Consider the following 13586-nt stretch of genomic DNA (forward strand, 5'->3'; position numbering starts at 1 on the left):
TATTACATGCACAAATAAAATGACTTGTTGGAAGCCACACTCCAGTTGATGTGAAAGTTGGGATTAGACTCTGTCATCACCAGAATCTCAGACCCCAGCAATGCCTGTAAAACCCAAATTTCTCCATAGATGCCTACAAGATCCCTAACCCTCCTTCTGACTAATAGTTTTTGAATGCCATCATGACCATTGCTCTGTTCCTAACAGACTGCCAAGCCCACAGACAGACTTTATAATAGAGTTAACTAGAAAAGAAACTGATACATAGGCATTTACAGGTAAGCCAGTCAGCTGAGTGTACTGAGCTGATTGGGACATTCAGAGAAAGGAGTTGTCGGACACAGTTGTGATTTAGAGAAAAGAAACAATAATGTTAATATCCCCTGCTTCTTGCCTTCCAAGAACTGAATCTCCTATGGGCCATATCTTACTCCTGCGCCAGAGCCAGCTCTGTTAAACTAAATTTTAGTCCCCAAGTAAATTCTTCCAATTATGTTTTGGGTTATTTTGCCCCTTAGAAAATAGATAACAGTCTTGCTGTGAGTGGGAGAGGTCTGAAAGGTGAGAAGGCAGGGGACACTGGTACTCTAGGCCTTCTATCTTCTCTGCTCAGCTACACTTGTCTTTTTGACCTTCTCATGTGAAAAACACCCCCTGGCCTATGATTGGACTCCAGCTCTATGAATCCAATTACCTATGTGATCATGTGGTCACACAACTCTCCTAGCCTCAGATTTATCATCTATAAAATGGGAATTATACTAGGATTAGCAACTGAGGAGCCTGAAAGGATACATTTTTGTTATGTCTTTGTTATGTTTGGAGCAGTAACCAGCACATTTTGAGAACTACACATATAGTAGCTATTAATAAACTTATCAGATCAACAACACCAATCTGAAATACACCAACCATCTTGTCCTTTAAGGTAGGATTACATCTAAATGTAAAGCAAACTGGGTATCCTGCATTGAGAAACTGGAAAGGAAACCTGTGTCTTGAAGCTATTAGGTTTCTAAAGTTAGGTGTCACTACAGCAAGAGTCTCTTACTGAAGCTACCCTCAGTGTCCTTGCATGAATTTAGGCATATTTTGTCTCTTACTGTAGTAAACTGAGTCTCAAGTTATATGCTTTCTGACCTTGAGCAACCAACACAGCCTGGTAATGTCCCCATGGCCATTGAGGTCAACCTCTCCCAGAAAGCCTGCTTGGGAGGCTCAGTGTGCCTTTCCATGTTACCTCCCTCCTCTGCCTCATCTCAGCCTCTTCACTGGTGAGATACCAAGAACTTATGTCATCTATCCTGATTGGATTCTATAAGTGATCTATTCCAACTTATTAGTATCTTTCTGGTCATTCAAACCTGGCCCAGGGAATACAATACGAAAGAAAGCCACTTTATGGTACACCACAGAATAAGACAAATTTCTTGCTTTAAAATCCCACTTTTGGAACTAGAGAGATGGCTCAGCAGTTAAGAGCACTGACTGCTCTTGTAGAAGATGGAGAGTCATTTCCCAGAACTCACCTGGCAGGTTATAACCACCTCTTACTCCCGTTCATCAGGATCTGACACTCCTTCTAGCCTCTTTGGGTACTCAAAGAATGGGATGCATAGACATATGGAGAAAAAATACATTCACATAAAATATAAATAAATAAATATTAAATCCTACTTTTGTCCTGGTATATACCCCAGAAGTTTCCTTTCTCTACCCATCTTGTTACTGGTAGTGATGGAGGACAACTCTATAGGTCAAAACTTCCCTGCCTGCTGCTAAGCAGTCCCTGTGTTAAATGTATGCATCCCTCAGCTGACAGGCTGGGCTCAGAGCCTTAAACCAACTAGAGAGAGTTAAGAATATGATTCTCTGGGCCAGATACTAACTGAGCAGATTTTTTCTTCTCATTGCTAATAGAACACTTTCACTAGGTCTCAGAGAGGTAACTCCCCTAAAAGTATACCACACCTTAGCAAAAGTCATAAGAGAATTACCCATGACCCAGACCCATGCTCTGCCCACTTAGTGTGCCACCTCCAGGGGAAAGGCCTCTGCTGCTGACTAATCTATTTCCAACAACCCTACCCCTTCTGATCTTTGACCCCCTGGTTCATCTCCAATTTCTCTGACCTTCTTTGAGTATCTTAAAGTTTGTGAAGCTTGTGGCAGATAACAAAGAGTAGAGGGGTATTTAAGGACATTCTGGCTTCTTGACCAATGCTTTCCTTTCTAGGATTTGGGCAGAATGAAATATAGCTTAGTTCAGGTGATTGCACAGAATCTTCTGTTCTAATTTGGTTTTCACTTTAATGTTTAAGAGTTACACAGACTTGATTTTGTTATTTCTGGTTCATTAAATGGTTCTGGTGGAAGATTGGGAATTAACTAATCACTAGGTCTCTGATACAGTGGAAAAGTAAGGAACTAGTCATCATGGAGCATAGCATCGTGTCTGATACACCTTGTTCTTTGACAACTCCAGCTTTGCATAGTACTACATGGTCTCTGGGACCACAGAGAAAAGGTCTGACTTGTTCTTCCTTCTAACTTTGTGTTCAGACATTGCCCTGAGACCCCTAGCAATCTCAGGTAAGTGGGCAAGGTGGCTGTTTCAGCTGAGAAAGGGCAAATCAGCTTCCTGAGTCAGGATATCCCAGGTCTGGCTTGGGGGAAGGGACTGTTTCTACAGCTCCTGAGTGGAACTAGAGCCTTGAGGAGACAGCTCTCTTTGATAGAAGAATTGATATGACTGTAGGAAAAATTCTCATTGGATATGGCACTGCGCTAACTCAGACAAAAGCTAAAGTCAGAGTACTCTATGTCATGGAGACAAAATTGAGCCAAGTCAACAGGAAGTCATCATGTTTTTCCCCTGGCCCAACAACTTCTGTGACTTGTGAAGGCTTTTGGAAATATAAGCCTGTTGATGCAAAGGAGAAAGCTGATTTGAATGACATAGGGGTTCCTTTAAATTGCTGAGAGTTCTCCAGGTGTACACTAGTGATTACTTTGTCTTCTACTTAAATCTCTGGGATAGAAAGTGGATGTTTCAGCCATGTAACATTATGATTGATTCAGTGCTTTCCTCAATCCTATAAAAACAAATGCTCGTCCCACCTCTGAGAAGGAAGAGCTTTGCTAACAGTCATCAAAGCAACTGTCTTTAATGCAGAGAGACAACTAAGGTGATAGAGAAAGGGTAAAGGTAGAGCTTAGGAGAAAGATTAAACCCACAGAGGAAGGACCATGGATAACAATGGCTAAAAGGGTACTTTCAGTTCCACTGAGCTAACCGTCCCAATTTCAAGTTAGAACCCCAGGTCACTTGCCAAAGCAGGGGGTGCATGGTCTCCCAGGGTAGACCCTAATCTAGTTCTTGTACTTGAGATCCAGGTACAGAGCCTCAGCCATTGGGCAATTCGCCTCAATAGGCTGATGGCCTGTTCCCCCTTACCTCTAGCCCATCTCATCAGCTTACCATAATCAATCTTAGGCCCCTTGACTCTGCCACTCTTAGGAATTACAAATGTATAAATGACCCTCCACACCAAGCCAGGCAAAACTGAATTCTCTCTCACTCTCTCTGCTCACTATCTTCCCATGTTACTGCAGTATCAGGCCCAAGGTGAGCCTTTGAGATAACTACAACATGGTCTCCCACCCTTAGAAGCTCTCAGAATATCAAAAGTAGAGGAGCAGAGGGAAGAGAAAGTGAAATAAGAGAGACTGGGAAGATGTAGAGGACAAGGCTATTCTACTTATGCTATGGAGAAAAGATCTTTTGATATTACTACAGAACCCAGAGTTCTCTGTCAGCTGGTTCACAGTTCTTATCCTTTCAAAGGGTGTTCCTCAAACATTCCCCTGTGTCTATCACAGTCTATGTCCCAGCCCCAGGCAGGTCCTCAGAGAGTTACATGGAAAATAGAAAACACATATTCATCTTCATGGTGTTAATGACTCTACACATATTGGAAGCAATTAGAGAACAAGTCACATAGTAAATCAATACATGTTAGCTAATACATATACAATGAGCAAATCAATTGATTATAATCCTAGGATACATGTCCAATAGAGAAAAAGGCACCAGTGTATTAATTAATTATGATGGCTCAGGGGCTTCATAGAGCAGGCAAGACTTGAGTCACAAGGTATATAGGTAGGATGTGATAAAAAAAAAAAAAGCTGGAGTAGGAGATGGAGTAAAGGGTGAGTGTTGATCTGGGATGGAACTGTGCATGGAGCATATTCATACCAAGGACTCCTTGCCAACAGCTCATTGCAGGAAATTCTTTCCTTAAGGGTAGGACTCAACTATATTAATCCTTCTCTGCCCCCTGTGTCAACAGCCTCAGCATCACTGGGAATTTTAGACATGGGAATCTCCTACCAAAACAGAGGCTATGGTCTGGCTCAGCCACAAACTTCCCATTTCCTCCAAACAGTTCTGAGGGTGGCAGGATTAAGAGCTTTATGTTATCTTGCTGCTTCTCAAATTTTGCTGTGCCTTTGGTCAGGGAGCTTTTAAACCAGGTAACAATGCCTAGGCCACACCCTTAAAGATTTTGATTCATGGGTCCAGCTCTGACTTTCACATTCCTTTTTTAAACATTCAAGATAAGCATAAATATGTACCTTGGGCAGAGGAACCTTAGGAAAATGATATTCAGGTCCTTTTTGTTTGCTGACCAGGAATGGGACAAAAGAAAGAGGAGCATACTTAGTCTCCCTAGGTAACTTGAAACTAGAGCCAGCTGGCATCTAGAGGCAGAAAGATTTCTGAGACCTGAAATCTTCAGTCTTCCAATTATGACAAGACTTTTGATGATCTGCATAATTGTTCACTCATTTCAGCCTAACACAGGATACTGTATATAGAAAATTGACTCTCCAATCTAGAGTAAGTATGCATATATACACTCATTGCATAGATACATCACAATTCTATAAATGTATGTAAATGGACACAAAACAATTGCATAGGGACAGTCAGAATCGTTCATGTGCATTCAACCATAAATAAAACACTATTAGGAATCCCAGACCAAAGCTGGGCATCATGATGCATGATACACGCCTGTAATCCCAAAATTGAAAAGTTGAAGGTGGAGGATCATAGATTAGAGGACTGACTTGCTTACATGGTGAAACCCTGGTTCCAAATAAGTGAGAAACAAAGAAGAAAAGGGAGATGGGGAAGAGGGTGAGAGAGAAGAAGAGAGAGAAACAGGGTAGAAGGAGAAAGAGAGAGAGAGAGAGAGAGAGAGAGAGAGAGAGAGAGAGAGATCAGATATCAGACCCTGCATACTGAGAGTGGATGTGGATGGATTGGAGAGCTTAATATATGTAGCACTTCTTTCCAGAGCAATGACCTAAAGGAGTAGTGACTGTCTTTTCTAAGCCCCCCCTTTAAATAGAAGCAGGTAGTCCATGGGAAGGCTGGGTGTCAGTACTAAGGGCAATTTGGTTTCTTTGCAGATTCGAGCTGATGGTCCCCCCCATGGTGGAGTCCAGTATGAGATGGTCTCTGTGTTCAAAGATGGGAGCCCAATCCTCCGGGACATGGCCTTCTCCATCAATCAGCTATACCTATATGTCATGTCTGAGAGACAGGTAAGTGCTGGCACACATCTCTCCTTTCTAAACTCTCGGAAACCTCTGATAACCTGTCACCTTTGGTTAGAAGTTGACCTACCCTAAAAGAGAGAGTACGTTTTCTGTGCTGGAGTTCTGAGGAAAGCAGAGCCCTGTGGCATTTGCAGAGGAAAGCTGCAGGGCCAGCCTCTTCCCAAAGACTTCTCTCTAGGCCACAGCCCCTGTCTTGGTGAATGATGAAAAGCCCTGCAAGAAAGAGCTAGACTGAGCCCCGCAGTATGGTGTGATTAGGAGGTAGATTTACTGCTCCTGGACCCACAGAGTTGGCTGTTCATGAGAGCCAAAGAGGTGTAAATAATCTAGGCTTCCAGGCTGGGCTGGCTCCTGGGAGACAGGACTGAGATGGGGCCCTGGAAGGAGATCAGATCTTGTCCTGAGTCTGAGATTGGATGCAGGATGGTACTGGGCAGTTCTGGAAAGCTGAACTTACTTCCAAAAGTTGGAAATCCCACAGGAGAAGCCTGTCTTCTTCTTAAGCAGCAATTGAGCAAGCCCTATCTTCCTAGACTTAGGGAAGAGTTATTCTTCAGTTCACATTTTATCTACATGTGTGTGAACATATAGTATTTCCCCGTAGGAAACGATGGGGAGAGAAGTAAACAGGGATGATGGAGTTTACCAAACCCTGAGAGGAAGGAAACCAAGCAAAGTTCTTAGCCATGGCTAGCCATTTTATCCTCTTGATCAGGAGGTAACCATGGATCTATAGCAGCCATGGTATTATCCTTTTACTGAGGAGGACAAAAAAGAAAGACAAAGATTCTGAGGTTGTCTCAGAGTTGATGATGCTGACTGAGACTAGGAAGACAGCTGAGCTGGAGGACCTACCCCTTCATTAGGTATCTCCCAGGACCTGTGTCTTTCCTCTTTCCATGAATGTTCCTCAAAGACTCTGTGTCCTTGGTAAATTTCACCCTTCCCAGAGTTCTGTGTGTTCTCTTTTCAAAGATAAAGAATCTGAATCAATAGATGACAGATAACAGATGAGCAGGAATGAGGACAGGGGGATGGGTGCATGGTGGCATTAAAGAAAGCAGTGATGCAGCTCTAACTTGAAAATTACTTCTTGAGAATAGATGACACAAATCATATGCTAATTGCATGCAAATTACATCGAGATCCTCTTGAGCCCACCTGTCTTTTCTGTCTTTATTCATGTGGCCCCTGCAGTTGAGGCATAAACAGATTCAGTGGAGAACTTAGTGGAACTAAGGGAAGCTTTGCCAACCCAGAGTGGGTAAGGCATTCCTAGAAATAAGCATTGGCCTACTAGCCCAATAAGATAGCCAGTGGATATTGGAAAAGTATTACTAAACACATAATTATTGGGAACAAAGTACAGGGAAAATATCAGAACAAAGGAGGCAACCTACCCTTAAATTGATTACAGTCTAATGAGGGAAATGCCCCCAGAAATCTGTGCCGTTGGATAGATTCTATAGGTGCTCTGCATTTTCCTCCTATTCTTTTTTGTTTTCAAGGCAGAAACTTACTTATATTTATGGGGGATACATTTGTATACGAGTGTGTTAAGTGTGTGGAGGCAAGAGACCAACCTCAGGTGTCAATCCTAAGGAGCCATCCACTTTGTTTCTGTCTCTCACTAGCCTAGAACTTAAATACACTAGGCTGGCTGGAAAGTAAGCCCTAGGGTTTAGCTTCCCTGATCCCTACTACTAGGATTATATATGTGTGTTTGTCTTTTGTTCATTTGGGTTCTGGAAATCCAGCTCAGGTCCTCATATTTACACCTCTTTGGCTCCCATAAACAGCCAACTCTGTGGGTCCAGGAGCAATAAATCTACCTCCTAATCACACCATACTGTGGGGCTCAGACTCGTGTTTACATGGCAAGCATTTACTGAGTGAGCCATTCCCCCAAGCCCAAAAGAGTTATTTTTAAATAAAGAAGGTAGATGCTTACCCCACAACTCCAGTCACTGGATTTTAAGAAAAGTTAGAAGTCACCAAATTCTCCTGCACAAAATGTAACACCCTGACGACATTGGCTAATACTCAGATGCTTCTAGATAACCACCTACAGACAGGAGGATGGGAGTGACAGAGAAGTGGCAACCATGGAGCCAGGTGAAAAGGCAGCCACAGGATGAACAGTCTATACTTTGGTTGTATTTTCAGATATTCTGTTTGCCAATCAGATCACTCCGGGAAGGAACTTTCTCTTGGGTTCCCTGAGCCTATTAAAGTATAAAAACCAAGGTATACCTAGCAGTGTCCAATGAGAGTCAAAGGTGACCGGAGAGGTGGCAGGGAAAAAAAAAGTAACACATCCTTTTCTTAGACAAGATTCCTTTGGAAAATGCATTCAAAATGTGGGCAGAAGAGGCTGTAGATCAGTGGCAGAGAGCTTGCCTGCCAATGCTAAAGCCCTAGGTCCCATTTCTAGCACTTCATGGGTAGCTGAGAAGAGAGGCTAGGTCATAAATGAGGCTGTTGAGTAGGTTTCAGGGTATATAAGGAGCTCCTGGTCCATATCTGAAAGCATCAGCCCTAGCCACAGAAAGTGCCCAAGTATCTTGTTTATAAATATCCCTTCCTTCCTCCTGTCTTTTGCATCAGTTGCCCTGTTCTTGTTGTAGTCAGAACGAGACATATTGAGCAGCAGCCAACCATGGGGAGCTGAAATTGGAATCCTTTGGGTTTAATGTCATGGGGCTGTCTCTGGTCACGTGAGATATTAGTAGGAGTTCCCCATACCAAATGGAGCGAGGCAATCAGGAGCTTGAGTCTAAGGGAGATTTGTGGTAGAGCTCTGAAACCTGTCACCTGAGAAGCTGTAAATCATGTAGAAGAGGTAGCCAGGTGACTTCAGCTGGGGTAATCCAGGGCTGAGGGCCAAGAGCAGCTCATGAGGCCCATCTGTCTGGAGCCATGGAGCAAGAGTATTGACACTTAGCTTGGTCTCATAAAGGACACATTTTACTGTGTGCCAGGAGTACAGTCAATAAGAACAAAATCAGGCAGCCTGTTTTCTCTTCCAATGTTTGCCATTATTGTTCCCATGATCCAACAACCTTAGCTTACTCCTTTATTAATTAAAGGATATGAATCAGATAACGAGATATTTCTAATACTCCATGTCCTGAGTCCCATCTCACAATTTTATAGCTGAGTTGGCTTGGACAAGCCATTTAATCTCAGTGTATCTCACTGAAGGAGAGTGTGAGATCAGTTGAGATAACAAATGAAGAATTTCTTCTTATTCAGCATCAACAGCCACATACTTACCATGAAGACTTTATACGGCCTCTTCCAGCCCCCACTCACTATATTCCCATTACTGGATATGTAGAGGTGTATGATTATTATGATAAAGATAGTGATGCGTGTCCCAGATAGCTGGCCTGCCCTGAGCCAGGAGGCCCAGGTTCTAGAGCCTCTAGTCCTAACTGTAGCAATAGCTTTCTAGAAGCCTGGTTTTTTAACTCCTCAGGGACTTGGAAAGGCAAGCTTCCAAGACAGAGATGGTAGTCTAATTCCAACATCTCCCAGATCTTAGAAAGAGTTAGAAAAGTCCTGGGCTGGGACTTTTAAAAAAACATTGACAATATATTTATTTTTAGTATTGCAACACCAATAGTATAAAATTGTCTTTTCCTTTATTTTTCAGTATTATTCTTTGCCTATACATCTTGACATTCTTGTATTGTCAAGTCCCTAAGAATAATCCTGGAGTTCTGGTAATTTTTCTTTGTTGTTTTCTATTCGGTTTTTAAAGTGTCTACATCATGAATGAAAATTATATCTTTTTGTCAATTATTTGATTGATTTTGGTTGGTTGTTTCTCTTTTCATTTAACTCTATATGATTTCTATGGTCATTTATTCTAATACAATGATTTTCAATTTATGGGTTGTGGTCCTTTTGGGGGTCAAACAACCCTTTCATGGAGATCACCTAAGACCATCAAAAATACAGATATTTACATTATGATTCTAAAAGTAGTAAAATTATAGTTATAATGTAGAAAGAAAAATTTTATGGTTGTGGGTCACCACAACATGAAGAACTGTAGAAAAGGGTGGCAGTGTTAGAAAAATTGAGAACCAGTGCTCTAATAGATGTAATGATCATAACTAGATTATTTGTCATAGAGTGTTTCTTTTGCTACTGAAGGTATTTATTGAAACATATATTAATAATTTTCTAAATTATTTTTCTGCATAACTTCATTATAATTTGAACTTTACTTTCTCAGTTTTTGGAAAACATTTGACACATAAATCAGTTTTCATGTTTTCCTGTACTCAATAGCAGCATAGGTAGGCTTGACATTAGACCAGAAGATCTTTCTAAAAGAAAGATAGATGCAGCCAAGTGCTCCTATAATTATCTTCCCTGAACCATGATGATTATTCAGAGAAAAGGAATTTATCAATCATTAAGTATGTTCATAAGTCAAGGCAGTATATCTGTTTTCTTTTACTGTAACAACTATCTGAGACTAGATAACTTTTAACTCTAAGAGGTTTGTGGGCCAATGTCAAAACAGTATGGTCCACTCCCTAGTCGGGCTTACCTGTTTCACAACATCATAGGTATCATCAATGACATGAACATGTGTCAGAAGGGGAGATCACATGATAAGATCAGAAGCCACAGAGGTGTGGGGAGGAGCTAGTCTTGCTCTTTCTTAACAACCCTTTTGTAAGAACTAACCAGTATCCTTCCAAGGACAACACCTTCAGTAATCTTACACATACCAGTGTCCACTCCCACGCCCAAAGGCTCTGCAGTACTTTCTAGCTTGTGAGGTTTATGAGGCACACTCAAGCTACGTCCAAACTTCATATAATATGACATTAAGGATCCTTTCTGTAATTTCACTTTATAACACACTATGGACAGTGTTATTTTATGTCTTCCCTCTATGTTTTTATTCTCCTACCCTTTCCCAAAGATATGGCAACTCTTGTATCTTTAGGACCATATGAGAATAGAATGAGGTTTCCAATTCTGCCTAGGCAGGTTTCCATCTCTGTACAAAGCTAGAACCATCCAATCTAGCACTGAGATCTTCTCTCTCTCTCTTTCTTTCTTTCTCTCTCTCTCTCTCTCTCTCTCTCTCTCTCTCTCTCTCTCTCTCTCTCTCTCTCTCTCTCTCTCTCTCTCTCTCTCTCTCTCTCTCTCTCTCTCTCTCTCTCTCTCTCACACACACACACACACACACACACACACAGACAATTAACTAAATGTAATTAAGAAATAGTACTAGTAAGAAGTGTTGGGTCATTAGTGCCACCGCCTAACAAGTCAATGTTAATGTACTCTTAATGGATCTGTGGCTTGGCCAGTCCCAGGAGAGAAAACTTGGAAAGAGAATTCCAGGCCTGCTATTAATTGCTCAGGTTCTCCATCAAGAGAAGGCTGGCTTTTCCCTAGAAAGCTACTCCAACTTCAGCAGTAAGTCAGTAGATATCATGAACATGAATACAACTTGCTCCCAGATTTCAGTGTCTAATGGAAGTCAGTCAATGAGTGCTGGGAAAGTTAGGCTTGGAGCCAAGTAAAACAGCAAGTAAGAAGATGAAAAGAAGAGACATAGCCTTGATTCCAGCCCAGCTTGTCAGGCTGGCCACTCCCAGAAAGGGAATACCACTCTGTCCTCAGGGTAGATGGGAAGAGAGTGTAGGAATGGAAGCAATTATTCTATTTTATACTTTAATTAGATTGAATTAGCAGAGGGAATAGAGGCATAAAATGATCCAGCGAAGGGTGAAATGGAAAAGGGGAGTCACTGTGCAGAATGGCTCCATGCAGGCTGGAGAGAGCCTTGGGAAAAACAGAGGACTAGAGATGGCTGACATTTCTGGAGAGGGTGGGGGCCTGGGGATTCTACTTTCCATTTAAAGGTCTAGAGAGGATGAATCACATGGAGTTTAAGATCTGGTATGTATGACGGATATCACCATTGCATAGCCATTTATTATGTAACCAGAAAATTATGTAATTTTCTTCTAAGCCTCAGTCGATTCACCTGTATAATGGATCTCATAAAAAGGTATGCTCTGAAGATAAGAGAACAGATATAAAGTGCCTAGCCTATTAGGTACTTCCTCTAGGCACCTCCTAGTCTGTTAGTCTTTCCTCTCCACAGATGCCTGTATTCTGGACTATTGGCCTCACATAAGGGCTAGGAACTGCCTCTCTGTTCTGAGAGAGTGGGACTATTTAGTCTACTGGGCACATTGCTGGTTTTATAAACAAATGAATACCATATTATGAGCACATAGTCCAGTTTGGCTAGGCCAGAGTCTTCTGACTGGTCCTTTGGGGGTGGCAGATTGCAGTATTAAGGACAGGTTGCAAGCAATTCTTGGGAGCAGGAAATTCCTTGGGCATAGGTTGTAACAGACACTTCTGGTCTTCTCTGATATACCAGTAAGTTTTACTAACCATTGATGATGAAGCCCAGACATAAACCCCATGCCTTAGGTCACATGTATGGGCATCTGGTTTGGAAAGGACCCTCCAGGGGCCTCTTCAGGTAGTAACCAAACCACAAGTTCAGTAACAAACACAAGAAAAACCTCTGTGCCTGTGAACACTCAGACCTAGTCCAAATACCATTGTGTATACCAGTGGTTATTAGCACACTGTTCTGCTCACTATAATACAAACTGCCTCAAACTTTGGGGGCATAATGCAGCTATTTTTTTTCACAGCCTCAGGGAAATGACATAAGCAGATAGGGTTATTAGAACGATGGTGGGAGGTATGGAGAGATTCCTCAGCAAAAAGCATGTAGCGCTTTGCAGAGGATCTGAGTTCCATTCCCAACACTCCTGCCAATAAGCTCACAACCACTTATAACTTCAGCTCCTGGGGATCTGACACTATCTCTAACCTCCATGGGCACTGTACTCACATGCACATAACTCTACCACCACCACACACATACATGAAACTTGAAAATAAACAAGGGGCTAAGAATGTCTGGACTTATGACCAGACTGGCATCAATCTATGTGCTTTGGGCATCCTTACAACCTAGCAATCCCAGCACAGTCTCTGACATAGTCTCTAACATGTCAAACATGTTAACTACGGACTCTGAGAATGAGAACACCTCACAAATAAGACAGAAATTAGATTATCTTTGGAATTCTCATTCCTTTTACTTGCCTCATTACCCTAGTGACCATCACCCCTATGAACTTACCTGTGTATCCATAGACAGAATTTAAAAAACAGATTTAGGGAGCAATCAACTACATGGTTCTCTGTCTGCCAGGGCCATAGACCACAGAACACCAGAGCTGGCCAGAGCTTCAGAGATGGTTCATTGTAATCCCAGATGAAAAATACTCAATGGTCACTTCTAGCATTGCAGGCATGGAGGACTTAGATCCAGAGTCACACAAGTGCCTGAGGACACTCTAGTGGTTTTCCATCAGGTTACTTATTAGCTAAAGTTGTCTAAGTCCCCCCAAAATGGCCACATGAATGTTCTTAGCCCTGAAAAAAAAAAACACAGGGAAATGGACTCTGTCAGCATAAGTCACAATGCAGGGACATTCCCTGACAAAGCATGGACCTTCCTGTGAGAACATTGTCCCAGCTCTCAGACATAGCTCTCCCTAATGACACAGAGAGATAAATATTCCTCACTCTGGATAGTTGCAAGATGCTTAAACATTCACCACTTTGTCTTGAGAAGTTTACAAGTGGTAGAACAATATGAACTTCAGCCTGGAGTTATCAGACATTTAGATTATGAAGCCCCCCTCCTCCCAGCAGTCCCCAATGGGCACAGAACTAAGTCCCCTTTCTGTGACTCTATCTCTCTATCTGTCTCTGTCTGCCTCTTTGTCCTTGTCTCTCTGTATGTCTCTGTCTCTGTCTCTCTGTCTCTCTGTCTCTGTCTCTGTCTCTGTCTGTCTCTCTCTCTCTCTCTCTCTCTC

At 42.1% G+C, this 13586-nt stretch overlaps 1 protein-coding gene across 1 annotated transcript in view; it reads left to right on the forward strand.

Annotated features, from left to right (window-relative positions):
• Positions 1–13586, forward strand: part of Plxna2 (plexin A2) — a 195467-nt gene that overhangs the window by 87862 nt on the left and 94019 nt on the right. The window contains exon 4 of the mRNA XM_031339712.1: positions 5485–5619. Coding sequence (XP_031195572.1) covers positions 5485–5619 — 135 coding nt within the window. The remainder of the gene's footprint in view (positions 1–5484; positions 5620–13586) is intronic.

Source organism: Mastomys coucha, unplaced genomic scaffold (assembly GCF_008632895.1).
Source record: "Mastomys coucha isolate ucsf_1 unplaced genomic scaffold, UCSF_Mcou_1 pScaffold1, whole genome shotgun sequence".
Lineage (NCBI taxonomy): Eukaryota > Metazoa > Chordata > Mammalia > Rodentia > Muridae > Mastomys > Mastomys coucha.